Source organism: Cyanistes caeruleus, chromosome 2 (genome assembly GCF_971803275.1).
Source record: "Cyanistes caeruleus chromosome 2, bCyaCae1.hap1.1, whole genome shotgun sequence".
Lineage (NCBI taxonomy): Eukaryota > Metazoa > Chordata > Aves > Passeriformes > Paridae > Cyanistes > Cyanistes caeruleus.
Genome location: NC_141702.1, coordinates 71,565,966 through 71,593,119, shown reverse-complemented (window position 1 = coordinate 71,593,119; position 27,154 = coordinate 71,565,966). Strand labels below are relative to the sequence as shown.

The 27,154-nt window shown below is 36.6% G+C and overlaps 1 protein-coding gene across 1 annotated transcript in view; it reads left to right on the top strand.

Annotated features, from left to right (window-relative positions):
* The window catches only part of NUP133 (nucleoporin 133), a 30,194-nt gene extending 6,177 nt beyond the window's left edge, over positions 1-24,017 (top strand). The window contains exons 7-26 of the mRNA XM_023923860.2: positions 125-280; positions 374-444; positions 1,015-1,162; positions 1,998-2,145; positions 2,796-2,953; positions 3,692-3,783; positions 6,066-6,229; positions 7,694-7,788; positions 7,904-8,128; positions 9,117-9,239; positions 9,687-9,786; positions 10,757-10,999; positions 12,128-12,261; positions 13,938-14,096; positions 15,520-15,655; positions 17,446-17,564; positions 19,028-19,108; positions 20,138-20,202; positions 22,560-22,648; positions 23,660-24,017. Coding sequence (XP_023779628.2) covers positions 125-280; positions 374-444; positions 1,015-1,162; positions 1,998-2,145; positions 2,796-2,953; positions 3,692-3,783; positions 6,066-6,229; positions 7,694-7,788; positions 7,904-8,128; positions 9,117-9,239; positions 9,687-9,786; positions 10,757-10,999; positions 12,128-12,261; positions 13,938-14,096; positions 15,520-15,655; positions 17,446-17,564; positions 19,028-19,108; positions 20,138-20,202; positions 22,560-22,648; positions 23,660-23,796 — 2,643 coding nt within the window. The 3' untranslated portion in view covers positions 23,797-24,017. The remainder of the gene's footprint in view (positions 1-124; positions 281-373; positions 445-1,014; positions 1,163-1,997; positions 2,146-2,795; positions 2,954-3,691; positions 3,784-6,065; positions 6,230-7,693; positions 7,789-7,903; positions 8,129-9,116; positions 9,240-9,686; positions 9,787-10,756; positions 11,000-12,127; positions 12,262-13,937; positions 14,097-15,519; positions 15,656-17,445; positions 17,565-19,027; positions 19,109-20,137; positions 20,203-22,559; positions 22,649-23,659) is intronic.
* The last annotated feature ends 3,137 nt before the right edge of the window (positions 24,018-27,154 follow it).

Genomic DNA, 27,154 nt, shown 5'->3' with positions numbered 1-27,154 from the left:
GAGTGCAGTTTTTGGAGATTGCCCAAGGAAGTTGACTCTTGTGATTGAGAGTGGTCTAGATTATTCTATCCAAATATTCAGGCTTTCCTTTAACCTTTTTAGCTTTTTCATTTTTTAAATGCAGATTTCTAGCGTTCTTTGGGATAGAGAGAGATCAAGCTTTTACATGCTAACAAGTTCAAATCTAAACAAATGGGAGATTGATGATTCATCAGAACGTTACATTCTCAGCTGGGATATCAACAGGATCCTGAAAGAACATATTACAGATGCAATTTGGGTAAGAGCCAGCTCAACTGGAAAGGTTTAGTGTGTTCCTTTTAATTGATAGTCTGTTTATATAGTTACACAACAGATGTATTTCTTTTTTTAGGGGTCTGAAAGTAACTATGAAGATATTAAAGGAGGAGTAAATATACAATACATGGATTTGCAACAGAACCGGTAAGGGAGTATGTTTGCATCTGGTAAGACCTTCATTAATGACATAAATCTATTCTGTTTTCCTGAAAAACTTTATGTAAGCAATTGCAGTTTAATTTTGCTAGAGTGGAACTGTTGATAAAGTAAGCACCTTATATTAGGTGATTAGGTTATCCTATATTTCATGCTATCATCTGTTTAGCATTACAAATCCTTTACCTGATAATAATTCCTTTTACTTTTTTTAGTGTCATTTTATCAGGATTGTGTATTTGTTTAGTCTTGATTTTACAAAGACAAAAAATAAGCACGGTAACTTGTTCCAGCAGATGCAGAGAATTTAGAATCTCTTGCATTTGATTTAATTGCATGAAATTACAGCTGCCCTGGTTCAGTTTTGTACTGCAATATGAATACTGTTAATAAAGTAACTTGAAAGACCAATAGCAGTTTTTCTTTCTAAAAAAATTAAAGATTGACCAATATCTAGTTGAGACTGTAGTAAGGTATCTTTCTTTTGAGTGCTAGTGTTTGAGCAAGTAAAATATGTAATAATCATCTCTCAATGGTGTGATATCTGTTGTTGAATAGTGATGGACTGGTCATACTTGCTGCAGCATGGCATCCTGGAGATCGTCCATGTCTTGTCTACTACACTCTGATAACAGTAGAAGATAAAGGCTGTCAGATGTCTGATGATGTTGTTGTGGAGGTCACACAGTATAATCCATCTTTTCAGGTATGCTAATGGAGGTTCAGATACCAGCTTAGGAAAGTTCAGTGTTTCAGAGTATTCCTGTACATAAATCATATGTCAGGTTTTTGTCTAAAGGAAAATCAGTTTCCCTTGCAAGTATGTATTTGTAATACTCTGAGGAAAATATGTACCAGCATCTCTTAATGTTTAGTACCAACTGTATGTAAAGTTTATGCTTTGCTTTTTAAGGTGTAAGAAAAAAACCCCCAAAAATAAGTCTAATCTAACTCCTGCTGATTTATTTTCATTTTTGTGCTGTCTGTGAAAGTTTCTACAGAGTGATTTTATTGTATGCTCTTGTAATCCATTTAGAACAGATCTCAAACTCTGAGACTTATTGCAGGACAAGGAATTAAGAGATCTGTTTTTTGGTCCTTGCTAGACAGCTGGCTTACTGGGAGGGGAGGACACATTGATTGCCTGTGCTGTGTCTTCTGGAAGCATAAAGCTGGGGATTAGATTTCTTTGGTAAACTTCTTCCACTCTTCCCCCTCTCCCCACTGCCTGTAATGGCATCTTAAAGCTCAAAGGTGGAAGAAGAATGTGAAAACTGTTGAATAATTGATCTGTTTACTTATTGCTCCTTGTGAAATTAGAAAGAATATAATGCATATGGAAGGGGGGAAAAAACCCCAGGATCTAAAATTTTAGGGCAAATTAAAAACGATTTTATTAGTTTTTTTAGGTTTTAAGTTGCATCCATACCTCACTGTTAAAAATTAAAACAAGTTCAGGCAACATGGATTAGCATTTAAAATTTTTAAATGTTTAAGGAGTTGATTATATATGTGATATTGTTTGTATTCAACACTTTCAGTCAGAAGATGAAGTGTTGTGCTGCCTGGTAGTCCCAGATTACTTCAGCCATGCTGCTTACCTTTATAAGGAAGATGAAGTGTTTGCTTGTTCCACTGGAACTGGCAGAATTTCCTTACCACAGGAAAAAATCATATTTGGCCTACAAGGTAACTTGCTGTGGAGGGAAGTCACATTTTGTTGGTACCTCCTAATTCAGTATTTTACAGTATTTAGATATCTCAGAGAGCAGTGTCATACTTGTGCTCTTTTATTAAATGTTTCAAGTTGGGAATTTCTCTTAAGTGCATGAAGAAGTGTTGATGTGACATCCATTATTGTTACTCTACAGTGTTTCAAATGAAAATGAAACAGATCCCTGTTCTTGATATGTGAAAAATGGGGAATTTTGCTTGTGGGGCTTTTTCCTTGCTTTTTCTCTTTTCCAACATTCACTGTAGGTTGATTTTTTTCCTTGAAATTAACTCAGTGCCAGATGTCTCTAAGTACGTCATCCATGACCTTCAAAGGTGTTTTCAAGTATGGCAGGAACATTGGTCCTTAGGTAGAATTTGAATTAACCAGATCTTCAATTTTTTATTCTTTTTCCTTTTTCTTTTTTCTTTAACACTTGCAGTATCTGGAAGTCTACATCTAGAGTAGCAAATAGTTCCACAATTTTTCCAAGTCAGGTCCAGTTATCCATTCCTGTTGATTGATTAATGACAAAAGTCAATAATTGTCTATGAAATTCTTAAGTTTTGGGTTTAAAATGTAGTGGTATTTATGTGCTTGCTTTTTTTCCCTCTCCTTATTTTAGGAGATAGTATTTTAGGAGCAGGTTCCTGTAATAGCCTTCCCATCTTCTTTGCCAAAAAAAGTGGACTTCTCACTATCTTGTCAAGGGAAAATATTTCTGTGCTTCCTGAAGACCTTGAAGATGCCCTGTCCTCTTCTATTGCTGGACCAAGAAGTGAGGTAATGGTTATTTGCTTGCCTGGTTGAAAACAAGGTACAAGAAAAGTGGTTTTTTATGTCACTTTTGAATTATCACTGTGGAAATCCTGGCTTGTTTGGGTTTTAAAGTTTTGGGGTTTTTTTTAAATAGAGACTCAAACACTTGTAATGAAGGTAGTTTTCAAGAGAAAATTTTTTACATCTGCCAGTCTGGGTAGCTTTTTTTGCTTTCCTTTGTTTCACAGTTGAGGTTTCCATGAATTTTTTTCCTTGTGGGTGTGTTGCTGTCTATCACTAGGCCTAATATAACACTATAATCAGTTGTTATTATTAACTAGGATTTTAGTGGAAGGCCTTTGTGTGATTGCTCTGATTAAACTGTTTTTCTTAACAAACTCATTTCTAGTTAAATTTGTCTGCAGTTAAACCGTTTTAGTGGATGATAGTATTCAGGAATACCTTTAAAATCCTATCAAAAATGGTGTGTTTGAATCTTCAAATAACTATCATTAAAAAATCTGATGGGCAGAAAAAGTTGGTGTAAGTTCCTTTGCAGATGGTGTGAATTTTGGTCAAACCTCTGTGTGACTTTGACTGTAATGTATCTTAGAGGTTTGTGTTTGACTTAATAAACACAACTGCTTCCTGGTGGTGATTTTATTTTAAATCTGTGGCATTACTACTTAAAAATTTTATTTTCATTTTGTAATGAAGATTAGTATTTGTCTTTTAGCTGATGTTTTTATTTTGTGTTTTCAGAGTCCTGCATTTGATGCAGCTGGTAGGCTAGAAATCATAGCTCAAGAAGATAAAACCAAATTACTGAAAGCTGCTTTTCTACAATACTGCAGGTAGAAATTGCACTTTGTTTTTGACACTTTGTGTGCTGTTTTTCAAGGCACTGTTGCATTTGAGTAAGAGATTGTCTTGGGTAGGATATTCCTGTGTTATTTTAGTTGTAGCTATTTTAATGACACACATCTTTATTAGGAAAGTGTTAAATACACCTTGGGCTAGTGAAGAAGGGAGATGTGCTAGAAAGAAGCAGACTTCTGTAATTTCAATCATTTGTCACTTACTCTGTGTAAATTCTGTGTGTACATTTGTGCCAGTGAAACAACTTTCACCTTTTCATTTTGTCTTCTTTATTCTTTAGTAAGTAGTGTTTTGTTGTTGAAAAAACTTTCATCCTCATTTTTATTTGCCTAGTTGTTTTCAGTATTACTTTTGAATATACTTATGGCCATGAAGATTAACTGCTATGGCAGATTTTGGGCAGGATGATATTTTTTTTCAGATTGGCTGATATGGAAGAATGAGTGGAAAAAAATACCCTGTTTGTCAAACTATCCTGATTAAAACAGTTGGAGTGTGGGGAGGCATGCAATGCTCCTGCAAGGTTTGATGTTGAGTGATGTAAACAAAGGAGGAGAAGGAGAAAGAAGATAAACAGATCTGTAGGCTTAGACTAATTATATTTAGACAGGATTGTTTTCATTATTTTTGTGTTTAGAAAATGAAACAAGCAACCCCCAAACCCTCTTTAGGACTAATCTCCTAAAATGGTCTTAAAAATTGGAAGGAACAGGTTTAAGATAACAAGATGCCTTTTGCCATAGAGGTAAAAGATAATGAAAGGGATTAGGCACAGAGAATAGAGGATGCCAATACAAGATCTGTAAACAGGCACAGAATTTAGACAAATTCTGCATGTGTTCAGAAGTGTCATTAAACAGAAGTGCTGCTGAAGATGGCTGGAATAGCTGTGGTCTGAGAGCACAGCTAACAAACATGATCTCACTGAGGATGTGTACAAGGGAACTGAAAACAAAAGGAAGTGGGAGGTAGTAAGGAAAACAGCGTGAAATAGTATGAGAGTTGGAAATTATTTCAATAAAAATCTGGGTTATATTTATGAAACTAGAAGAAAATAATAATTTTATGTATATAATAGTTATTCTGAATTATTTTTCAGAAAAAAATAGTCTGGTAAAATGAATGGAGCAGTCTTGCACAGAACAGGTGTAGCAGTGGCCTATCCAGATGGCCAGTGAGTTGATGCAGACCAAATAATGGAAGGTTGTGCAGCCACTGGAAGTGTAAAGTGTGCCAAGTGTTCCAGCTGTACAGTAGCTGTGGCAGCTTTACTTTAGAGCTTTAGGGGTCTTTAGAGGGGGTAGGAAGTTCTATGGAAAGATCAAGTTGACCCTTTTTGAGGGTGCTTCGTGATTTGAAGGAGCTAATAAAGTCCCATGTAATTTCCTTGGAAACACATCCTGTTGTGTAGTAAAGATGGGACTTTCATTTTCAACAGAAGATCCAGTATATTCCAGTTTTTCAAGAGTATCCTTTGCTTTAGTTATCTTTGTGCAATTTTTGGATGCACTGCTGGGTTGCTTTTTTTTAATTTGTAGACATCTTAGTCATGTGAGCATTCAAACTGAAAGTTTCAGGAAAAATATAAATACTTCCAGTATTGGACTCACAATACCCCTTCTTAGTCAGAATACTGTAACATTTTAGTCACAAAATCAAATCTCTGGGTTTTGTGTATATTGCGTAATTCTTACATAGAAGTACAAGTTCATGCCTTGGAGATCTGTATTTGCTTGCTTCTTGCTCTTTTACTTATTGATATGAATAAGAGAGGATTCTTTGAATTTATAGGAAATAAAAATAATGCATTTTACTGGCTGAAGCATTTTCCTGAGAGCTTTTACAAGCGTCCCCAAGCGTGCCATTAGTACATTAGTGGGGGTGATTGAGAAAATGGAGAAAATTTTAAAGCAAGCAGTAGAAATTTAGTGACTTAACTACCAGATACATCCAGGCTTAGCTTTGTGTGATGAGTCTTTTCTCTTTAATAATAATAGAGGTAATAAAAAAAAATGTGCCTTGACTCCTGGCTTATGCTCTTTTGATTTAAAAGTTGTGCAGCCTGCTTGCTTTTAAAGAATTGGAATGCTTTTTATCCACACTTAGTTTAGAGAGAGAGTGCAAAAAATGTTTGATGTGTATAATCTAAAGCACTTCACAAAAAGTGTATCAGAAAATCCTGATTAACTAAGGGCTTCTTTTTTCAATAATCTTGTCAGTTGATTTTATTTAGCATACTGTGTTTCATTTATTTCAGAAAAGATATTGTCAATGCACAAAGCATGGTAATTGAGGTCTTTCCAAGTAATGCAGATATGGATTCTGATGCTGAACTGGATAGAGCAGTGACTCAGATCAGTGTGGACTTAATGGATGATTACCCTGCCTCTGATCCAAGATGGGCTGAATCTGTACCTGAAGGTAAATGTAATTTGTTGGGTTTTGAGCTTTTTGGGGTTTTTTTGGTTTGTTTGTTTGGGTTTTTTGTTTGCTTGGTTGTGGGTTAGGGTTTTGGGTGTTTTGTTTTTTGTTGTTGTTGTTTTGGGGTTTTTTTGGTGCGGGGATTGGTTGGTTTTGTTGTTTTTTTTTCCTGAAAACAGTATCTATAATATTCTAAATAACATTATACTTTAAGCTTTGCAAAGAAGGAATAGGTGTCCCTTGCCCTCTGTCACCACTAGATACATTTCCAGAAAGACTTAAAGATGATTAATTATGATATTACCAGATAAACTTGCAGTCTGCTGTGATTAGTTCTTAACTTCATATGGTAAGCACAAACAACAAGGAAAATATATTTCTGAGAAGAGTACTTTGTGCAAGGATCAGATCACTTCAGTATTTCCAAGATCCCTTGAGTAGTTTTGAATCATTTTCCAAAAAATAGATGTGTTAAGAGAGAGCTTTTTTGTTCATTCTTAGCCCTTTTGTCAGTGTAACTGCACAGGTTCTGCTCACCTTGGCTCCTGGGTAGAGTGAGCTGGTGTTCCTGTGGGGCTTTGGTATTTATGTCTGCCTAAAAAAGAACTAGAGAAGTTGGTTTACAAGTATTTGTTGTACATAAAGGATTAAAGCAGGCATGTTTTCAGCAAGAAACTTCTTTGTTCAAGCTTTGGTGTCTCTTACCAGTTTTAATTTGAAATTGGCCTTGAGCCTCTAGGTGGTAGTTGCCAGTTAGAGTAGAGGCCTAATTCGAAAATTCATGTAAATAGTTGCAGATGGATGATGTTTCCTGTTGTTGTTTGTGTGGGGCAGCCAGTTGGAAATTGTCAGGCATCACATCCTTACTATTTTCTGAATCAACTTTATTTTTAATTTGGCAGCCTGTCTGTGTTTATTTCTGACTAAAGCCAGAAATGAAAATTGATAGCTTCTTGGAAATTGTCTTGCTAATTTTGCTCAGTGGTAGTTCTTCCAAGTTTTTTATCTTGATATTATAAGCACACAGTTTATAAAAAAAAATCTGGATGCAGAGTTAATTAGATACAAATTCCTGTTAACGCTAGTTACTAGTTTCTGGTAGCTGTGGTCTAGGGCATAATAAATTTAACAATAGCTAGTCCACTATGAGGATAGAAATATGAGTCTGAATCCTACTAAAACTAGAATATGCTCATGAGCTGCTATTTTAACAGCATATTGGGTATTTCAGAATAGTACTAATCTAAAGATACTTTATTTCTTCTAAAAGCTTTACCTCAGCCATGATAGAGTTGAAAAAACCTGATTAAAAATAGCGTGGTAAGCAGTATATAAATGTGTGCATCTACTGTAAAAGGTACCAGTGTGATACCACTGTAAAAACTGACACCTCAGAGGCAAAAAATACAGTTGTCCAGAAATGAAGATATCAAGTGCTCTGACCTAAGATTTTACTTTTTTCAGAAGCAGCTGGTTTCAGCAACACATCTCTAATTCTTCTTCATCAGCTAGAGGATAAGACAAAAGCGCACTCCTTCTTCATTGAGTTTCTTCATCAGGTAAATCCTACTGTTCTGTTGGTATTAACACACATAGTTTATTACTTTGTCTTGATTCCTCTAGGACACTGTTTAAAGTGCACGGGGTATTTTGTTTTGTTTTTTTTAATAAAAGGTTGGTGTATTTGAACGTCTGGGCAGTTTTCCAGTGCGAGGGATGCCGATGGCCACTCGACTGTTGCTCTGTGAGCATGCAGAGAAACTGGCAGCAGCTATTGTTCTCAAGAATCACCACTCCAGGCTGCCTGAGCTGGTGAATGCTGCTATTCTGATTGCATTAAACAAAAGGGAATGTGATATTCCACCAAGCCTTACCCCTGCGGATGTGTTCTTCAGGGAGGTAAGAAACCTGTCCTTCCTGAATTACTACTGTATAGCCTTGCATGTGGTAAACATTACAATGCTTTGAAGTGTACTTTGAAACTTTTCCCTGTGGAACTGTAAAAATCAATTCAACTTTACACAACTACCCTTTAAATACGGTTAATGTGATAGTGTTGTCCTCACTTTTTGGTGTCTGCAGCTGAAACATGAATTTCGACAAATTTTAGTAGAAGTAAAGTTGTTACAATTTCCAACTACCCAACATGGATGAGCGATGGAAAAGACAACTAAAATTCTCCGACACATAAGAAGATGCATGCTAAACTATAATTTTTAAGGGATTTACTGAAGAGTATGAAGCTTTCCAGATAGGAGAGCTGCTTTGATGAGCTATCCTGGATGGAATTACATTAATTCAGTCGCTTCTAATTTTTGTCTTCTCTAGCATTAGTCAAGCTAAGTTAGTTCTCAGTTTATGCTGCGTTCCAGTCAAGTGCTCCGTCTTTATTTCTTTCTTCCTTCTTAAGAAGAACTATGCACAAAACATTTATTCTTAGGAGGTTTTTTACTGCAGAGAACAATAGTTGCTAAGGGAGAAAGATAAATATAAAAGAAAACAGAAATAATAGTCTGCTATTTTAAAGCAGATTTTTTATCCAGTATAGTTTATCTAACAAAGATTCTACTGCCAAATATTCCAGAAAATTATAGAGGAATATGCTTAATGGAGTGTATGGAGTTGTCTCCAGTAATGAGGATTTTTTTTTTTCCCCTTTTAGTTTTAAGTCCAGAAAGAAGGTATTTGTTTGTAGTTTTAAGTATTGTATGAACCATAAGCTGATGATCTCATTATGCATTAAGGTAGTTGCTAGCTTTTTTATATTTTTTGCTATTTATGTGGTTTATACTAATGTTCTTATTTTTCTATACAGCTCTTGGCTTTTAGGTATCAGCTGATAATGGACATGTTTGTGTTCAGTGTAACTTTTCTTTCTGTCTTCAAGGTATCCCAGATAGATTCCATCTTTGAATGCTTATTAGAAGAGGAGGAACAAATCCTGAAAGATATGCCTATTGAATCAATTGAGTGGGCCCAGATAGTTGTCAATGTGAACAACATCATTAAGGTACAGAACTGTCTTCACCAAGATGTTTGTGGGAGGGGAAAATAAACATTAAAAAGCACAGAACAAGTGTAGCACATCCGAGTTACTGACATGAGAAGAAAAGTGAATGTGTTTTCACATGTCCAAATACAGTAGGAAAGAAAAGACAGCCTTGGGCAGAATTAGGGACATTCCTTTTCCTCCTGTGCCACTGTTAAAGGTAATTGAGAAGTTGCAGCTTTGTTGGAAGTTGTGAAGTCATGAATATGTAGCAAAATGTTAAGTGCTTGTGTTTGAGCACTGAGGTTTCTTCCTCAGTCAGAATGTTCCTTCTGTCCAACTGAGAAAGTGGTGTAGAAAGTGTGTGGATATTAAAAGAAGGTTTCAGAATTACAAAAGACAGCATCTTTTGTGGTCGGTGTATACTGAGGTAGACTTTAAAATTCTCACATCCTTACCTTTCAATAGGATATGCTACAAGCTGCCTGTCAGTATCGTCAGTCTAGAGCCTCTTTATATAAAACAGGAGAACTTCCAGAAAGAGAACCTGAATATATTCCATGGACAGGTGAGAAAATACTATTACAAGTTCATAAGCTTCAGAACACATGAATTTAAGTTGGAATTTTAAACTCACTGTTAAAAGCTGCCACAGGGTTGTCAGTGAGAGTAAGTGAAAATGAGGTTTTCATTGGGGGAGTGAAATGGGATGAATCAATGAAACTTAGTTTGTCCAGTACTGATGATGGCTTTTTAAAACTTGCATTGCAAACTTGGCTATAAAATCACAAGTTTGGGAAACTAATTTTAGAATTTTTTTAATTTTTTTTAATGCATTGGTTCTGGTTGGCAGATCTGTGGGGTACATAATATTAAAATAAATCATCAAATATGACCAGTAGCTGTTTTAAAAGGACTGATGATTCCTAACTTGCTTAAATGTGTTTTGTTTTGATGGTTTAATAGTGTGAAAAACTATCAGAACAAATGTTCTTAGAAGCAAGCACTTTCCAGTTGGTGTTTAAGCTTCCTTGTAGCCTCTACATGTAAAATGCATTTGTTCAGTGGTTCCAAGACAAAAATCTTCCAATCTATATTCCTCCTCACAAAAGCAGGACCCATGCAAACTCTTTTGCTCTTGTGTTTTGATGACCATATCAAAGTATTTACATCACCTTAACAGAAGTTACTTTTTCCTTGTGTGTATTCTCTTACTTTGCCCAGAAATGGTGCAAGTAATTATTTTCTTCTGGAAAAAGAGCTGATGTTGGTAGTTGGCAGCATAGATCTGCATTGCTCAGGCTTTTTGTTTACCATGTCTTGGCCCAGTTTACTATGTAAAAGTAGATGAGAGTAGTCATTTATTGCAGAGGTGGAGTTCTTACTTTGATTTTCAAAACAAAAACATTCTTTAGCTTTTTTCCCTTGTATTTTTTTATTTTTTAATTTATACACAATAATGTTTTTCTTACACTTTGCCATAGATTGCTGCGGTGATTGGAGTATTGCTTTAACGTTCCCTGTGTTGTTTTCCCAAGCCTCCAGTGGCGTCCGCGCGGCAATAGCGCGTCAGCACGGTGTCATCCTGAAGGTGGTGTATCCCCAGGTGGACAGCAACCTCCGCAGCATCGTGGCCGAGCAGCTGGTGGCGCTCCTGGATTGCTTCCTGGATGGCTACGTGGCTCAGCTGAAGTCTGTGGATCGTCTGGCTGATCAGGAGCGGTACAGCAGCGTGGAAATGGAATACGTCCAGAAAAGATCGGAGCTCTTGTCCCCTCTCCGTGAGTGCTCTCCGTGTTCTTTAGCTCAAAGTTTAAATGGTCTGTTCAATGAGGAAATGACACCGATTTGATAAAGTAAATGGCATCTGTGTATGAATTGTGCTTGCTTTACCCAGCTGCTTTCGGAGTACAAATGACTGGTGTATGATCTAATGAGATAATTACAAATTAAAAGCAGGTTACAAGTTAACATCCAGGACCACACTCCATGTGCGCGCTTGAATTTGTGTCTACTGCTAACTTGTTAGCAGATTTTATCTTGCACTGCCTGGCTGAAAGCAGCCTGTAAATGGATTCTAAATGTTTATATTGTTGCAAGTTGAGATAAACCTGTTTGCCTGAAAGCTTGTTTGGTGTTTATCAGTGAATAGTTACTTTTTGAATCCCAATTATTTAGTAACTGTACCTGTTGTTTAACGTGTTGGAAGTGGTCAAGTCCTGAATGAGTAAGCCGTAGAAAAACTCCCTTTTAAAATGGAAATGAGTTGGTGTAAATGCATTTTAGTAACTTTGGAAAGTTTAATTTTTTTACTTAAGTAAATTATATAAGTAGAATAATCTAATGATAATTTTTGAGCATTCTTAGAAAAAGCTAAAATTATCATTGTCCATTTTCCTGACATTCATGGGCCCTGTTAGCTTATAAATACATTTCGTATCATTATGTTCTACCTAAGGTTCATATTCCTTACAAACAAAACTAAGTCTTCTACTGACTCTTACATACTTAACTGAACGAAAAGGAAGATTTTCAGTAGTTTCTCTTTAATGCAAGCCCAGTTGTCCTTATTTGTCCTACTGCTTTTTTGCTTGGTTTTATTTAAGTGACTGCTATTGTAGAGGTTAAGTCATGGGTGGAATTCCCTCCCCCAGTGCAAATAGCAGATGATGCTAAGTTCCAGAGGAAATAGAAAATATGATGCCATTTAGTATTCACTTTTTCCCTCTTGTGCTGTAGGACAGAGGAGGTAGTTCTGTGAGTGTGTGTGAGATGTATGCAGGAGGGGAATGTTCCTTTGGGAGTGTGTGAGTATCTCCTTGATGGCAGCACTTGACACTTGCTTTCATTTTTCTGGTCTCAGACGAAGGTGAACTTGTTCAATAAAACTTCTTTTGCTTGGTTCTCAGTTTCCCTGGGACAGTACCAGTTGGCAGCTGCTTTAGCAGAGAAATACTGCGATTTTGATATCCTGGTGCAAATGTGTGAGCAGACAGACAACCAGTCCAGATTACAACGCTACATGACTCAGTTTGCAGACCAGGCAAGTCTCTTCTGTTTATTTTAGATAGTGTTTTATTGTAAGTTTGCACCTGAAATGTTGCAAAGTTTATTATTTCTTTCTGGGGTTTCTTTTCCCCTTTTTTTTTTTTTTAATGCATATGTAATTATGTATACATACAGGGGCAACATGGAAAATTGAAGCTGTTATTCACTGTAAAGTATTCAATGGAACATTTTACATTAGGAAGGCAAAGCTAGCCAGCAGAAATAAAGGTGCTACCTGTATAGACAGTGCCTTTTCATGGGATCTTTTTGTGCTCCAGAATGTTATCTCACTCTTAACATTTTTCAGCATTTTCTGACTTCTTCACTCAGGTGCTGTTGTCATCACATTCTTGTTTCATTAAAGTAACATAATATAAAATGGAGGATAATTTCCAAAGGAGATGATATTGTTAAGTGTATAAATAGAAAAGTAGTTAGGAAGAGTAGGAAGGTAGGGCTGTTACTTTGGGGTTTTTTGCATTGCCCTGCTACACATATGTTGGACAGTTTTCCCACTGTCTGTTAAAATCTAATGTAATAACTAGGTGTACTGGAATATTAGAAAGCTTAAGGAAAAGGTGGTAGAGATTACTTGAAATGTGTGGGACTGGAACAAAAGGGTCTTAATTTGACAATTGGTGAGATGAATTTGTTTAGCTTTCCACAACTTTTGGGGATAGAGAAATCCTGCAGTCTACATGTTTCCTAGTAAAGAGAATACATAAATGTTGTTTTAATAACAAATGAACAGAAGTATCAGTAATAGACAGAAATTATAGCAAGCTTTTTAAATAGTGCCTCTTAAATGCTCAGCCTGGCTGTCAAAGGGGATAAATTATCTCTTCTTTTTTTTTTTCCCATCTTCACATGCTTTATTTTAAAGGGGAAATGTAAAACTTCCCAAAAAGAAGTTACTCTGGCAAATGTAGAGCTGAATATATTAGTCTAATGGGTAGACTGATGGCTTCTTCAGACTTCATTTTTTAAATTGTTAATGCAATTAAAATTTAATGTTACTCTAATATTGTCCTGAAAAGACCAAATTAAATCTCAAACAGAAGTCCTGATTAGTTACTTCACATTCAAGTTTTTGAGGATAAAATAGGGTGGTTTTTCTCATAAAAAGACAGGTTTTTTTAAACAATGTCTGAGAGAAGGAAAGTTGCAGGTTAACTTGCAGGTAGGAGGGAATGTTTCAAAAACAGTGACAGCTGAAGTAAACTTGTTTATGAAAGGAAATAGTAAGCATGGAGTTTTGAGTGTGGGGGCAAAGGAACAGGTTTGAAAATGAGATGAGAAAAATTGTGATTGATGTGATTCTTGTTCTTGTGTTATGAAGTGAAGAATTTACTTTTGGCATTTCCATCACTTTAACTGAAGGATTCTGTGTTTATCAGCATCTGTTGTAGAGAGCTCATGAATGTTTTAAACACTTCCTACCAGGATTCTTATTGGGATTTTTATCAACACTATTTTGTGTCATGTGGGTGGGTGTCTGGCTTTCTCAAGCAGGTTTTTACTATTTTCTTACCAACTGTATTTTATATTTTATAAATTTATAAATTAAATTTTATAAATTTATTTATTTTATTATTTTAGAAAGCACTTAGAAGGCAAACCAGATACTCCAATGTAACTTTTAAAATTTGTTCATATTTCTGTTATGTTCAGAACTTCTCAGATTTCCTGTTTCGCTGGTATTTGGAAAAAGGAAAGCGAGGAAAGCTGTTATCTCAGCCTATTGCTCAGCATGGACAGCTGGCTAGTTTCTTGCAAGCACATGAACATCTGAGCTGGTTACATGACATCAACAGCCAGGATTTGCAAAAGGTAGGGTTTCTTAAATACAGCCAAGTGGGAACACATGTTGAGCAGGTCAGGTACATGTTCAAGTAGGTAATTTACTGAGTTATGACTCTTACTTGTCAAAAGACAGCTTATCCAAGTGAGTTAGGGGAAAGGGTGGCAGGTAATTAATTTGGTACTTTTGGAGTACCAAAAGCTGCCTCCCTTCAGGCACCATCTGGTATCTCAGGTAAGCCGCTGCACCACATAATGGAAATCAGGGCTGTTTTTCATCCCTGGCTGGTGGCTGGTACTTTTTATTGAGGAAGTTTGGTTTGCCTACATGATCACTACTCTTTTGGAATTTAAATTGAATTGGAATATATGTGGATTTATAGTGAATATCAATAGCATTTTAATGTTATCCCACCAGGGGAAAAATGAAACTTCTCTTTCAAGACTAACACCTTAAAGCTACAGAATTTGGTGGTATCGTGAAAGTAAAAAAGCTATTGATAACATTTATTGCTTACATTCATAGTTTGAAGTGTTTTTAGTAGCAAATGTGTATGTGGATAGATTAATGTGACATTGTTTTTAAACATAATTATTTGTTGCCTTCTGGGCTTTCCAGTTACATCCCTTCTTCTTGCTGGTCAGTCTTTCCATCCTTCTGCTAGACTTAAAAATGCGTTTCATTTAACAGTTAAAAGTATTTCAAATCAGAAATGGCTTCTTTCAATCCACATACTTGTTTGCTAAGAATGAAAACCATGGAAACATTTCTCTTACTGCAGATTCTAGGTTTACAATGCCATATTGTTAAACAAACAAAAAAGTCCCACCCACCAACCCCAACCAAAACAAACAAAAACCACTCTGAGAATATTGTATTATTCCATTTGTGGTAATTGAGGTTTTCTGTGTTGTGGCAAAGCACTTTGAAGAGGGGGTAGGGATTCTAAAATACACAGTTAATTCAGTGTAGATGGTTCATTTCTGAGTAAGTGCTCAGAAACTGTTCCTTTGTCTGATAAACCAATTCTTGCCTCTGTATTTGGTTACTGCAGCAGGTATACACAATTCTCTTTTTTCAAATTCCTGAATTAACCGGTAAATCAACCTGCATGCAGAAGTGTTCTGTCAAAACATATTTGCCTGGCTTTTACTGCAAAGTATTGAATTAGATCCTAAAGACACAATGGGTGAAGTTGCAATTTATCCTTTGAGAATGAGGTAGGTTTTTTTGATTAGCAATGTAAAGATTTTTAAAATATATTGTTTAAGTAGAGAGCCTCTTCTTGAGGAGTGTAATGCAGAGTTTTACTGTGCAAATTCTACAGCTTTTAAAATTAAGGGTTATAGTATTACAAATAGCTGTGAGACTTCTGTTCAGATAAAATTCTTGTCTGTTAACCTTCTGATCCTAATTTACAGAACTGATTTCTAGCATCTTTATTAATTTTAGGCTCACAGAACGTTGCAGACTTTAGCAAATATGGAGACACGATATTTTGCAAAGAAGAAAACACTTCTTGGCTTGAGCAAATTAGCTGCACTAGCATCAGACTTTTCAGAAGACATACTACAAGAGAAAATAGAAGGTGAGAAATAAAAACAGGGCAAAGTGAAGAAAAGACTTACTAAATTAAAGAATTGGAATGTCATTGATTTTGGAGATTGTTGTTTTTTTATGTTGAGGGTGCTGACTTAGTGTGGTAAGAATAAATAGGCTGATGATTTTGCTCATTTTAGGAAGCACAAAGAAGACAGCATGAGATGCTAACCTCAGTATTCACTTTCACATGTGAATTAGGACTATGAGCATGGCAAATTTGTACCTTTCCACTTTTTCTACTAACATGTAAAATATTGTCAAAAATAACAAGCTGCACCTGTACTTTGAGAAGTGGCTGAAAGTTGTCAACTATTCACACTGAATTTATTATAATGAATCTGCATTTTATATTTCAGATGCAAGGTAAAAATTAATTAATTTCTTAGGGCCCATTTATAGAATTGCTTTCACTGTTGAATTCTTCTCTAGTCATGAGGCTCTTAGGCTGTACAAGGAAATCTGGTAATTGTGTTGTAGTGCAGTAATGTAGCTGCAAATAAATACAGCCGTGATCAAGAAGTTCTTTCTCAGGATTTTACTTTCTGTATCTAAGAAGATTACCAAGACAGTGTTTCCTTGTACTCTATCTGAAATTATGTGAACAGGAAAAGTACAAATATCTAGCCTGCCTCATTACCAAATGCAATGGTTCCACTGCTCTGCCATTCCTGTCCCTTTGGAAAACACTGTGCAGCGCAAGTGCTGTGGGTTTGAGAAAACTGGTTAAAGGATTCTGGCCACCAGGGGGAAGCTTTGGAATATGACTCAGGGTTGCTGCTCAAGCTTACTTCTGTTTATCTGTGTATTTATCCATCTGTGTAATGAATCGTTCTTAAGTCCTATTGAAAAAGCCTGCTAATAATTAGGTTAACTAAGTAGGCTTTAAAAATTATTTTTAGCTCATGATAATAGTGTATTATCTGCCTTTTAACTTATATAGCATTGCATGAAATCTTGAAGTTTAAATTTGTTTTTTATCACTGTGAAAATGCCTTTGCTGATGTGAAGAATCTCACCTTTCAATAGGAAAATTTAAAAATGACAAATGAGATAATCAAAGCTTTATTACAATGGCTAGAGGACTGTCAAAACTGTTCTGGACTTTGTTCTGCCACACATTTCTGTGTGGCACATGATGTAGTTTTTAAAACTTAAAATCTTTGTGTATCACTTTCCTATTGATAAGGAAAGACTAATTATTTCTGCCACATTTTGCTTATTTCTCTAAACAGATAAAATGCTCCACAGAATTATTTTCCCTATTCTAATATGCAATGGAAGTTGTTGGGAAGGGCAGGGTTCATAAAGTGTGGTTGATATTATTCCATTTTGAATGTCTCAGACTAGCAAAATTTCTCATCCTAAAGCAGCTCATACTGGCAAGTATAAAACAGTCAAAAATTGAACAGTTCACAAGATGGAGCATGTCCGTGGCACAGCTCCTTAAAGTTGCAACCAACTCATTTTCCTGCACAGTGCAACAGCTTCCATCTAATCCTCTCTATTAATTTTGAAGTTCTGGGGCAAAATAAGTTATGTGTTTTCATTACACCGGGAACATGAGTGGAGAGTAAGTAACTGGTTCCCTGGGATGGCAGTACTGAAGTGGAAGTATTTCTGTGCTTTGGGAACGTGGATGAGAGCCTAAATAGAATGCTTCACAACAAACGCTTGTAGGCTTGAATAATACTGTGACTTGACAGTTATTGTTGTGCCACAAAATTTATTATTACATTTTAATAACATGAAACATTCATTTCCTTAAATGACTACAAGAAATATCAGAGCAGGAGCGCTTTTTGTTACATCAGGAGACTCTTCCCGAACAGCTCCTGGCAGAGAAACAGTTGAACCTCAACGATATGCCAGTGCTGTCTGCATCTCAGCTCATTGATGTAAGTGTCTCATGTTTTCTTCGTTACACAGGTAAACTTCCAGTATATTTTCTGCCCCTTTGTGATAAAATAAAGGAGAAGGTCACAGCTGCCTTTATCCCTTATATGACTTGCTAAGCACCTAAAGATCTGACATATGAGTTTAACTTCACTTAGTTTCTACCAGCAAACATCAGAATGATGGGTTTAGTCCTAGTTTTTTCTGTTGGAGTGCTGCTGTGAGAAAAAGCAGATCAGATCAGTGCCAGAAGTTGATTTATTGGTCTAAACCAGTTTTTGGATGTGAGATAGTTTTTACCTTCCTTTACACTCTTGGTAGGGCAGAACTTGGAAGGCAGAATGAATAAACAATTCTACCTTAATGCAGAAGGATGCTGCAACATAGAAGAAGGAAGTACTAGAAGCAGGAAGAGGCTTTTGGTCACCTGTTGCAAAGAGGCACCAGAAGTCTTTCTACTTCTGTTCTCTTTTGCAAAAATCCAACCTGTAAAGAAACAAAAATTTGAACTGTTCCAGTATTAGGATAAGTACTAGTGCTGACTCCATTTTCCCCACTCCTTTCTGGTATCAGCCAGGAACCAGTAGCCTTACTGATTCTGCCTTGTTTGCCCCATTTTTTTACCATCCAGTGATGCACACAAAAAATACTCCATGAATAACAGCAATACATTGTAAAAAAAGTCTGGGTGTCAATTTTTCTGTAATTTTCTGTAATCCTGTGGAAAATCAAAAGCTAGCATGTAAACAAGCATGCTTGTTTACATTCTCATCATTTTCTTAGAACTGTGCTAATAGCAGATTGTGAAGTTCTTACCTGTGTCTCTTTAAGTAAGGCTGTCTGTAGGATTAGGGAAGGGTAGGAAGTGTCAGTCATGACTTGGCAAGTGCTGGCACCACAACAGTTTTCCTTTGGAATTCTCACTTATTGTCAAACTAGTGATAATATTTGCTACTTGTAATGCAAAAATGAAATTCAGAAAGTATAAATTAAAAGAGTGTTAATGATAATTTTTCTTTGAAGTACCAATTTCTAATTGGGGGATATTAAATATCCCCAACAAACTTGTTGTTTTTAAGGAGTGAAAGGCAGCACACGTGCTAAAGTCCTGCTTTGAGCTTAATTACCGAAATAATTCAGAGAGCTTATTTGTGGAGCTGAGCTCTGGCTACAGTAGTCCAGGAATGTTACAGCCTTAAATGGCACTTAAATTTGAAACCCAACAGCCTTGTATCCAGTATCATTTGTCCACAGACCATTGTCACGTAGGTGGAATGCTGCTCTAAAACCTTAAGTATATTCCTTACTATAAAAATACTAGCATTTGAATCAAGACATATTTTCATGAGAAGGTCATGTAAATAGAAAGTACGTGGTGGTCTTCCCATAGTGGGTTGTCCCTGATACCAGTTACATTAGTTTGTAGGCTAAAAATAATTCTCCATGTTAATCTCTGATTTCATAGATGTTCATATGTGATGAGAACAGAAGAGCCAATGAATATGACTTCAAGAAAGCACTTGATCTGCTGGAATATATTGATGAGGTAGAAAAACTTTTTAAAGGATTTCTAATCTAGAGACTTTTTTATTATTATTTAAGCTAGAGTAGTGCATGTGTAATTAATTGACACATTAGCTTAGTGTATGGTAATTAAAGCAACCTCTGATGTATTTTGTCAGTTTGCTTTTAAGTCACTGGAAACGTAATACCAAATGTGGTTTAGATAATTTAAGAAAAATTACACTCTTCACTTCCCATTTACAGTCTATAGTTTCTTTTTAGGGCTCTGCTTCTCTACAGACTGTCTCCAAACAGGACAAAGATCAATTTGTTTTAGTAGTTTAGTTCTTGTGTCTTTCCTTTTGACAGTTTCAGTAATTGTCACTGTGGGATAGTCACCACTTTCTAACATGTAAATAGCTTTGAACCACAGATTTACCATCTACTTTTTTTTCAACTGTATTTTTTTTTGTCTCGATAAAATGAATGTTACCCTAAGCCCATGCAATTTAATTTTTTTTTTTCCCCACAGATATTAAAGTTTCTAACAACTTGTATAGAACCATTCAGCACAAGTTGGAGGTGGTAGTTTCTATGCAATGACGAAACTGCCCTTTTCAAATCAAATGTATATCTTTGAAAACATTTACTGATACATTCATAAAACATATATCCTAACATGGCTACTAATGCACATTAGTTAGCTTGGCCATACTGAAAAAAGAGCTTTGACTCCAGTCATCATTTAGCACATGGTAAAATAAAATTTGCCTAGAATACAATGGTTTAAAAGTTGGTATTTTAAAATGTGCCCTTTTACAAACTGTGTTAGTTGGTCTTCAGCAGCCAAGTGGTGATGTAGAACATCTGAATCCATGATTTCAGATGGAAACAAGTAGTGTTTGGTCTTTCAACTGTCCAATCAGATCATCTGTTAAAACAGCATGTGTTAAAATAATGTTTGATGATTGAAGAATCCAATTCATTGGTGCAATCTGTGTGACAGAGTCATTATTATTTTTTTGTAAAAAAATTTTAATTTGCCTATATTTTCTCCTTATATGAATTGAAGGAAGAAGAAGTGGATGTAAATGATCTTAAACTTAAAATTCTCTGCAAGGCTCTCCAAAGAGATGGGTAAGTATAAATACAAGTTACTGAGACACAGCTTTTCCAGAACTATATTTTAGTGTACTATTCTCTAATTCATCAAAACCACATTAATTTCACAGGATAAGGTTAGTAAAGTATAATGTGTCTGATCAGAACATGTATTCTTATTTGTAAAGTGAACCACAGCAAAAAAAATCTGCAGTACTTTGTTGGTTTATCTCACTGGCAACCTACTATGCAGTCCTGGCATCTGACACAGAAGTGAACCCATGCAGCTTTTGTTCTTGTACCCTTTCCTGAGGTGAAAGAAGTGACCAATGCTGAACTTTTTTTTTTTTTTTCTCCTTTGAAGCATCTCAAATAGAAGCTTTTTAATAAGATAACATAGGCAGAGGTCACTCCTGCCAGCTTTTATTTCACTTGGGTTTTGCCATTGAACCACACTGGCAATTTCATCACCTTTTTGAGTTAAAACTTCATTCTTGGCTGTAAGAGATCAAAGCCTAAATAGTGCTTAGAAGAGCCACTCTTATGGATGTTCAGAACCAAATAGAGGCAGAATCCAGTTGGTCACAAGAATCTTCTCATCAGTGATGCTGGTCTTTCCCAGGTTAAATAATGCAAATGGCATTTCCTCCCTTTCCTTTCTAACTTTCAGAAGTCTTCAGGCTTTCCTAACTCCCACCTATGTTCCAAGAGGGACCTAAGGGAAAAAAGATGAGGAGAGAGTACATTCCAAGTGCACTATGCCATTTGTGATTAGAATGGAAATAAGCAGCATTTGGATTAACGCTGACGCATAGGATAGATTCCAAATGGCTGTGGTGTCTAGGAAGTAATTCCTAATTGCATGACTAAGTTATGTCCACATATAACACAAATAATAAGCAGAAAGTGGTTCACACTATTCCAAGTGTTTTCCCTTCCTGTTATTTTAAAGACAGAAGAATTCAGAACTCCTACATGGCACCTGTCCAGTTACTGGTTTATGATCTATCTACCCTGGACAAGCACGGGATTTTGAATTTGGCATTTTAACAGTTCAGACACGTACAATGCTGATAAGATTTTGGTCACTAACCAGGGGCAATTTGAGATGCACAGTTTACACTGAATAGTGGGTAGAAATCTTGATATCCCAGCTGAATTTCCAGTCCAGCAAGGCTCACAAAGGCTTACAGAGAGGTGGTGTTAACTTTCATCTGTGTGCAAAAGTAAACATTCAAGATGTGACAGAAGTTACTTTTAGGATGACCTGTGGTTTCTAACTTTAGGGCTACAGATGGTGATAAAGTTCTTAGGTAGGATGGAGAGTCTGGCTGAGTGTGCTCCTGATGCTCTGCTAGTGTCCTCACTATCCTCCTCTGTGCCAAAGAGAAAATCCCCCTTCCCTCCCTCCTTTCCTCACATTTTTCTCAGTGGAATCAAAGATGTAATCCTAGACATTTAGGAGCTGAAGAGACATCCAGGGTAAAACCAGTGATGTACAGAGGATTTGTCAATAATAGCTTCTGGATCTAGGTCCAGATCTGTTACAAGTATGTCCCACGGGCCCGTGGCAGTTTAGGGAGTGATATGAGAACCAGTTTTGTCTGACAGCTTAGCACATGGAACAGGAAATTTTAACAACTGAAAGGTTAGAACCACAGCAAAATAAGTTAGATTGGTGTTGACTTTAAACTGGTGAATATAAAGCTCTGCAAGGATGAAAAATTGTCATTTAAAACAATCATCCTCTTAAGAAAATCTGTTTGGGATTTTTTTTTTTGGTATCACAGATGAGACTGATATTCATAAGTCTTCACATTAAATCACAAAGTAGATAAACTTTTTGTTTTGTGACTGTGTGTGCTGTTACAGGCCTGCAACTTAGATTTTGCAAATTTTTTCCCCATTTCTTTTCTCAGTATTTGATTTTTGTTTTGATTTTTTTCCACCTTAGAGCATTTCTTCTCTTGCTTTATTCTACCAAAAAACTAAATCTACACTTTCATCACCTCAGTTGTAAAATGTAATTGCTGAGAATAGGTAGTTCTTATCTCAGTGGATAATACTTCTATTTTATCAAAGAAATAATGTTGTTTGGTTGGGATTGTTAACCATTCAGAAGATGGGAAACATTGCTGTTCTCTTCCTAACTAGAGTACATTATAGTAGTGCAGTTTCATTCCAGTTTTGCCTTTGGAATAAAGACTAATGAACACAAGGTAGAAAAAAACCTCTTGCTTTGAGCTATAACCAAGCACATAATGCTTCCATAAGGACATGTATTAATCACCTTTAATAATTTATCTAATCTTCCTGTGTTTTTTTTTTCCTTGATAGTTTTCCTGTTATTTTGTCTGTGTAATTCTTTCCCAAAATTATTCTTTGACTTGCAGATGGTCCTGTTCAGATGGTAGAGACGATCCAATTGAAGCATCTAAAGATAGTATATTTGTGAAAATACTACAAAAGCTGTTGAAAGAAGGTAAAGTGTACTTAAATATAATTAAATGTCTTGAAACTGATGTTTCAAAAGCTGCTTAAGATGAACATCAACATATAAAAATTAGCATTATTAAATTCTCAGAGTAATAAGAAAATCATTCCATTAGGCAGTTAAAATCATCTGGAGCTAATTCTATCTCTGTAAACTGTTCAGAGGAATAAGAGATTAGCAGATTTTTTGGTTATAATCTTAGTATCCTTAAGTTATTTGCTCAGTGGGGCACTCAACAGATTTTTAGCAGTTGCTTACTGTACAGTAAAGTAGGTCTTCTGGTGGTAAATGTGTCTCTTCTGTAAGATACAGGATAATAACTAATTGACTGTCGTTCAGTAGAACTTAATCTGTTCTAGGCATTTTTTTTTCTTTTGTTTTTCCTCTCCAGAAGCCAAAACAAAAAAATGCACCTCCCATTCTCCACTTACAGCTAGTGGGTAGTTATGGCCATAGAATTTACAGCTGGAGGAGGGAGGGAGAGAAGGGAAGCAACTGAGGGTCAAAGCCTGGTTTAAATACTACTGCATAGGAACTTTTTGCAGATCACATAAGGTTTCATGTGAAAAAGATAAAACTTAAGTTTTTCTCAACAGTTCCATTTTTGTGTGTTCGATCCTATTAATTTCCTTGCATTTTTAAGACTTGCACACCCTACGCTGGAACTGTTGCAACTGATAATAGTTATTGTAGAACTGAGCTTTCTTTTCTCTTTCTTTTATTTAATATTTATTTTTATTTTGGTGAAGTGTTATTTAAAGACTTGAATTTTTGGTTTAATCATTAAATTACTGAGCTCTGGATAAAAAAATATTAACTCTGTTTTACAGGCAACTTAAGCTTTTTTGTATTTCTTGACGTTTATAATAGAATCAATGCTTCCCAATTCCAAAAGAGTAATTTAGCTGTGAGGCAGGCATAGGTGCTTACTTAAAAATGTATTAACTGCTAATGCAAAGTACCTTAATCAGTGTTGTAATAAATGGTTTTGTTTTGTAGGAGTTCAGTTAAGTGAGTATTTACCAGAGGTGAAGGACTTGCTTCAAGCAAATGAACTCGGCAACTTGAAGTACAACGCTTACTTTGAATTTGTGTTAAAAGCAAACTATGAACTCTACGTTCAGGGACAAGCATGATTCTCACTGGGGTTTTAAAATACTTTTTTTAAAGAACTGTTAAATTCATGTTTACTTTTTTATATTCCATTTGGTTTTCTGCTAAAACTTTGTGATAAAGTCTGTATGAGTAAAATACTTGGTCTTAAATGTATAGACATTGATGCTTTAGTCAGGGGACACAAAGTTGTGTTTTCAGGCAAAGTAAAAATAAAGTTTTCATTTTCTGTGCTTTTCATAAACTTGTTGTTTTGTTCTGTATTTTGCTTAGAACATTTCCTGTCTGAGACTCAAAGCTATGCAGACACACAGGGTGAAATAAATGCCGGGACCCTCTCCTGCAGAGGGTGGGAGACTTGTGTTGTCACCACTGGGGCTGTGCTTTCAGTTGAGAGAGAATACTGAGCACACTAATGCGGGGTGACTGCATTCATTACTTAAGAAACAGGTTATTCTATCAGGTACCTTCACTCTTTCTTTGTTCAACACTTCCTGCTGTAGAAACTAGGTTATTTCAGTTTTTGCATTAAAGGTTACTAGCACAAAAACAGTAACTGGCTTGTCACTGATCCTTCAGCTTGTCTGTGACAGAAAGGAATAAAGCGCAGCTCTCATTCAAAGCCTTCTGGTCCAGTAAATAACTCCGTTCTTTCAGTTCCTGTCTGTTGAATTAAACTTTTTCCAAGCATTTTCGTATTGTATCCATTTAACTTCCCTTCAAGCTATTTCTAGCATACATGTAAAATGGGATTAGCAGCTCACCATGCAGTCATTCACAACTGCTTGTGCCTAGGCTCAGAAGAAACCTCGAAAGCAGTTAGGAAAGTGTGGGAGTACAGCATGATCTTCCTTCCATGCCTTGGTCTCTGCTGGTAGGCGCTACTTTCCTTTTTAACCCCACTGCCTCAGTTAGTTATCTCTGATGTGGGAATAATAATAATAAAAAAAATCAGTTTCTCAATTGTCCTGATTAACAGCAGAATTTAGTATTTCAATAAAAGTTACTGCAATCCGATGTGTTGCACCTTTCTTTTGCATGTAGCTCAAGAGCCAGAAACTGCAGAGCAACTTTGCACGCCCTTATGTTTTACTTGTCTGGCTCCATGCCTGCTGCAACAACTTGATCTAACAGCTGAGAAGGTCAGAAGTTAAATTGGTTGAAGAGAATCCAGTTTCTAGTTTTAAAAGCACAGCTCCCCTTCCGTGGCTTCCCCTCCTCCCTGTACTAATACAGTAAGCTGGGCTGAGAGTCTGAACATGTTTGGAAGAATAGATTTATGTAGAGGTTCAAACTAATATGGGAAAGAAATGCACTAGCAGTCATCTTCTAAGATTGTTCTAAGCAGCGAACTTTGCTCTTCTGCAGTCTTGCATGGCTGAGAAGTGTGAGCATAACTCCCAGCTCTGGCTTCAAAGGAGTTGCTCGTTTAATGCCTTGGAGGAGTTCCACTTGTTCGCCTCAGTGGCACTTTGGGGGTGGTTCCACACCGATAAACTTACCAGAGTTTTGGGAGAAAGGGACTAATAGAATAAATGATTGCTTGCCCCTGCCAAAGCATGTTCTGCCTTAACTTTTCCTAGACTCTTAAGTTTTGATAGAAGAGGAATCTCATTAACTGACTGTCCACCATAAATCACTTTGGGGATATCTCACATCTTCCTAGGCTGTTGGCCAGATCTGTGTTCTGTCAGGAGTGGTAGGGCAAGCCCTGGAAAGCTTGCTCCAGGTGCAGGCGGTTCTGATCGCCCTTATCCATTGTTTCAAAATACCTGCCTTCTCTGCTGGTGATGTTTTTAATGGTTGGTGTAAAAGCATTCTCCAGGTTTTTGGGGAAGGAGGAGCTGTGTAGGATTTTCAACTGCTTCACTGCTGGGTTGGGAGGCAGTTGGCATTTATACAATGGCTTTCCATCTGACTATTGCCAAAACAGAAGGCTACTTGCAATGAGTTTACTTAAACAAAGCCTCATTAAAATAACTTCCATGTCGAAACAGATGTTTAATGTCCTTGTACTAGTAATGTTGAACTGGTTCTCTATTCTGTTGGAAAGTTTGAAGAGTCTGGGATTCAGGGCTGTTCCTCCTCTTTGTCCTCTGCTTCATTATGTAATAAGCTGTGCTGGTGCAGAACTCTGTCTCAGATTACTGCTCCAGGAGGATGCCTTCATTTACCACTGCATATGGAAGGTGGCAAATGCCGCAGCTCTAGGTTGTTTCTAAGTGTAACAAAAACAAACTTGTGACAAGAAGATGAGGGTTAAAACTGCCTAAGGGGGATGGATAGCTCCTCTTGAATAAGGATCTACGTTGTTTCCATAATAGTTATTTTTCTCAGTAATGGGAGCACACAGAAGTATGAGAGGCACATAGAGGTACATGTTTGCATCCTTTGCTGTCGCTAGAGCAGCAGGAAAGTTTACAAGTTGTCATTTGTGATCGATTTCAGGAGCTATGCATGGTGGATAGTGAGTTCTTTGTGCCCTGTATTGAAAACTAACTCCAGCTGCCTTCTGACGAGACAAAAACCACATTCATTTAGTGACTCCAGATTAGCATCAGATCTACCTGCAGAAAATGATATTTCACTCAGAAGTGGGAGGATTTAACATTGCCATTTGGGCACTTTGCTGTAAACTAGATTGGGGTAGAGAGAAAATAAAAGGGAACAGGGGGGATAGAGAGGGTTTTTGCTTGCATCATGTTTCATTGCAGGATTAAGGATGTTTATCTTTCAGCGACGTTAGGGTTTCTGTTACTTGATTTCTGATTCAACACAACCGACCGTATTTTGGAAACCACAGTGAAACACTAAAGTTCTGTAAATAGATTTGGTGGCTGTGATGCCTTTAAGTGCTTTCAGGCTTCTGATTTTTGTGCTGCCCAATTTTTGATGACAGAACTGAAGGATAATACAAGTTGAGGAACAGAGCAAGAGAAGAGCACATTTTAATTCAATAATTTGACAAGAATTCAAAATCTATAGCAGAAGGAATTAAATGGCTGCCAGAGGTAAAGAGGAGTGCTGCCAACCTGGAGGATGCAGAAGTTAAACAGAGGAGAAGGAAAGTTGCTTCTCTGTTGAGCTGGCTGCTCTGCCATGCAGTGGAGGAAATACCCTCGCTTGCTCGAAGGAGACTCCTCACAGCACAGTGCTTCTAGCCTACTATTCTTTCTTGCCCGACTCCCTACACTTTCAAAGGATTTACACTTGACCAATTGTGCCTTCAGAGAAGATCTTGAAGGTTGATTTGCATCAACATAGTGTCGGGGCTGCAAATCCGCTTGCATTACTGCCTCTTCTTTCAGTTGGAAACCAAGCATCTGTAAAATCTTCCGAGTGTCCCACATGGAATCTCTGTTAAATACCCGTAGCTGAAGG